At 42.8% G+C, this 2,936-nt stretch overlaps 1 protein-coding gene across 5 annotated transcripts in view; it reads right to left on the minus strand.

Annotated features, from left to right (window-relative positions):
- actn1 (actinin, alpha 1) overlaps positions 1-1,594 on the minus strand; it is a 93,859-nt gene extending 92,265 nt beyond the window's left edge. For 2 of the 5 annotated variants that reach the window (XM_014025711.1, XM_014025714.1), the window contains exon 1: positions 1,310-1,594. In XM_014025711.1, coding sequence (XP_013881165.1) covers positions 1,310-1,408 — 99 coding nt within the window. In that variant the 5' untranslated portion in view covers positions 1,409-1,594. The remainder of the gene's footprint in view (positions 1-1,309) is intronic. The other 3 variants (XM_014025713.1, XM_014025712.1, XM_014025710.1) reach the window with 2 other exon arrangements.
- Positions 1,595-2,936: the final 1,342 nt, after the last annotated feature.

Genomic DNA, 2,936 nt, shown 5'->3' on the forward strand with positions numbered 1-2,936 from the left:
GATTAGTCGACTAATCGAAAAAATAATCAGTGATTAATTGATTATAAAAATAATTGTTTGTGGCAGCCCTAACAGGTAATGTATGCAAATACACAGATAAACGTACATCTGTATACATCTGTACATTGAAAAAACTACACATATAAATCTACACACTATTTTATTTGCACATATTTACTTTTTTTTCTTCACTTACTGTAATTACTTTTTAGTGGTGTAGCCTAATTACATTTGTTTGGAGCATAGCTTTCCTGGTCCTTAGTATTTTCTTTGGCAGAGATGTAAGTGGCTGCCTGTCCTGTTTGTCTTTATGTCCCTGTGATGGACCTGTTCAGGATCAGGATGTGTCCTGCCTGTTATGACAGCTGGAGGCAGGCACCAGCTGCCTGCAACCCAGAAAGGAAATGTTTGTTAAAGAAAATGAGTTTATAGACTCTGATGATATCTGGCTTTATCTAGCCACAGGATGATGAAGACACCTTGTGTTTTCTGGGGTTATCCAATGATTTCTGCTGTCTGAGGATATCTCAAGAAATTCTGACATCTGTTGATATCTGATGATTTGAGGTCATCTTAATATTTTCTGGTGCAGGCCACACCTGGCTGCACCTTTCCATCACCTCWGATATGGACCAGGAGCAGCCCTGCTTGTTGTGACACAATAAAAAAACTGGAAGCTTAGAGCTGTGCAGCAGGAGAGAGAGAGAGAGAAAAAAAGAGGATACTTGTGAAATAGTTTTCCAACAGCAGCGAGAGGGGCCGATTATTACCATTTTTGGGCACGCTCGCTCCTATTTAAGCCCAACCCAAACCGCAGCTTGAACTCAAGATTCCAGAGTTTTTTCCCCCAAACAGGAGGAAAAGTAAGAGCAGAGCAGCTGCACCGAACCGGCCCGTTCAGGTCCGGGTCTGCGCAGCGGCGGCGACAAGATGTGGGCGATTAGTAACCATTGTATGAACGCTCGTTCAGAGTCCTGACGTGGTTTCTGAATGTGAAAGGCAGTTCATTAAAGCCGGATCTGTACCAGAGCGGATCACAGAAACCTGACAGGAGGGGCTGGAGAGAGCGGCGGACACCTAATGCGCATGCGCGGCATTACTGTCCAGCTTTTCATCGTTTTTCCTCTCTTTCCTCTTTAAACACGGACAGTTTATGAACAGGACGAGGGGCAGGTAGAGTGGGCTCCAGGTCCTGACAGCTGAGACCTGACCCTGGTCACTAAACACCATCACAGCTGGGACGGAAACACGTTAAAACAACAATTAAAGTTTCCGGTCAGGAGGAGGAATAAAAGAAGAATAGCCTCACCTTTCTCTGCTGCTTCTCCCACGCGGGGTCCAGGAGCATGTCCCGGTCCCAGTCGTCTTCCTGGTGCATGTAATTTCCGTCTCCATCATAGGGATCCATGCTGCTCTTCTGGTGGGCTCTCTTGCTCTCCCGGTCCTCGGGAATGCCTCTGGCTGTCCGCGGTACGTTCACGCACGGTGCGTGTGTCTCTGCGACAGCTCGTGTCTACTGTCCACGGTGGGTGCGAGAACTAAAAACAGCCCGGTCCGGCACCCCTCCGTCCTCAGCAGTGGCTGTGGGCAAGTCTGAGACCGAGGCAGAAACTTTGTTCAGACTAATTAAAATCGATAACCGAGCTCAGGGTCTGATTGGGCAGTGTTTGGAATCGACTCCGCCTTCTCGATGTGGATTGGTTAATTCGGCTGCCACTCATTGGGTTTATATCCAAGGTTGCGTGCACAGGTTGATCCGAGCATCAGACGTTTGATTAGCCTGAATATGGTCCTATTATCGTCCACCGCCAAAACCATCTACAGCAGTGGTTCCCAAACTTTTTATCTTCTGACCCACAAAATATCCATGGCAAAAACTTGTGACCCCAAATATTACTGGTCTGAGTACACAAACTTCATTAATAACCCTAAAAACACAGGTATTTTGACAATCTAAAATACTTATTTATATTTATTTTGTGTTTTGTAATAATTATAGGGAAAATATTACATCAGCAATGATTTTATTACCCTTTAAATTGATTTCTGGAGATTATCCAAGGTGCTTCATGACCCATAATTGGGTCCCAAGCCCAACTTTGGGAACCAAAGTGCAGTGGTTCCCAAACTTTTCAGCTTTTGACCCACAAAATATCAGTAGCAGAGACCTGAGCCCACAACTGTTTTTGGATGATAAACATTTGTATCAGGTCAACTAAACATGGGCATAATAACAATTATTATACTACATTTGTCCATTTTAAATATATTAACCTCACTCCTTTGTAACAACTAAGGCAAAAATGTAATTAATTCAGAAAATATTTTCAGGACCCCACCTTCATGTTTCGGGACCCCACTTTGGGTCCCGACCCCAACTTTGGGAAACACTGATCTATGGCGAACTATTTGTTAGTAAAATGAACCATTGGATACCTTTTAATGAAACTTGCAAATAGTAGCCTAAACATTAACTGATTACCTTTCAGAACCTCATTTAAAATGGCAGCCACAGCCAATGGACCTTTAAAAACACAAATATCAATAATTTAGTCAAATTTACATTATTTTTTGCTAATATCGGGTGTAGTAGGCTATTAGTGTTGTGGGAATCTTTATTTAACAAAGACAGAAACACGTGGTCCAAGAATTAGAAGTACTACTCTGTTGGTCGTCTGAGTTTTATTGCAGCTGCAAGGCACAAATGCTTAATCTGAAAACAGTCCTGCGTCAAACTAGTTGTGCAAAGAATCAAAGTTAAACCTCCTTTTATCTACTTCTGTATGTTTATATAAACTGACAAAAGAGAACGTTCTGACAAATTGTCCCCGTAGGGGTGACATACAGTATCTACCCCATACCTTATCCTGATGGTAAAACCCATTATCTTAGAGCGGGTATAAGATAAATAATGCAAAACAAAAGCATCAAAACAG

The sequence above is a fragment of the Austrofundulus limnaeus genome, unplaced genomic scaffold, assembly GCF_001266775.1.
Source record: "Austrofundulus limnaeus strain Quisiro unplaced genomic scaffold, Austrofundulus_limnaeus-1.0 Scaffold493, whole genome shotgun sequence".
In the NCBI taxonomy this organism is placed as follows: domain Eukaryota; kingdom Metazoa; phylum Chordata; class Actinopteri; order Cyprinodontiformes; family Rivulidae; genus Austrofundulus; species Austrofundulus limnaeus.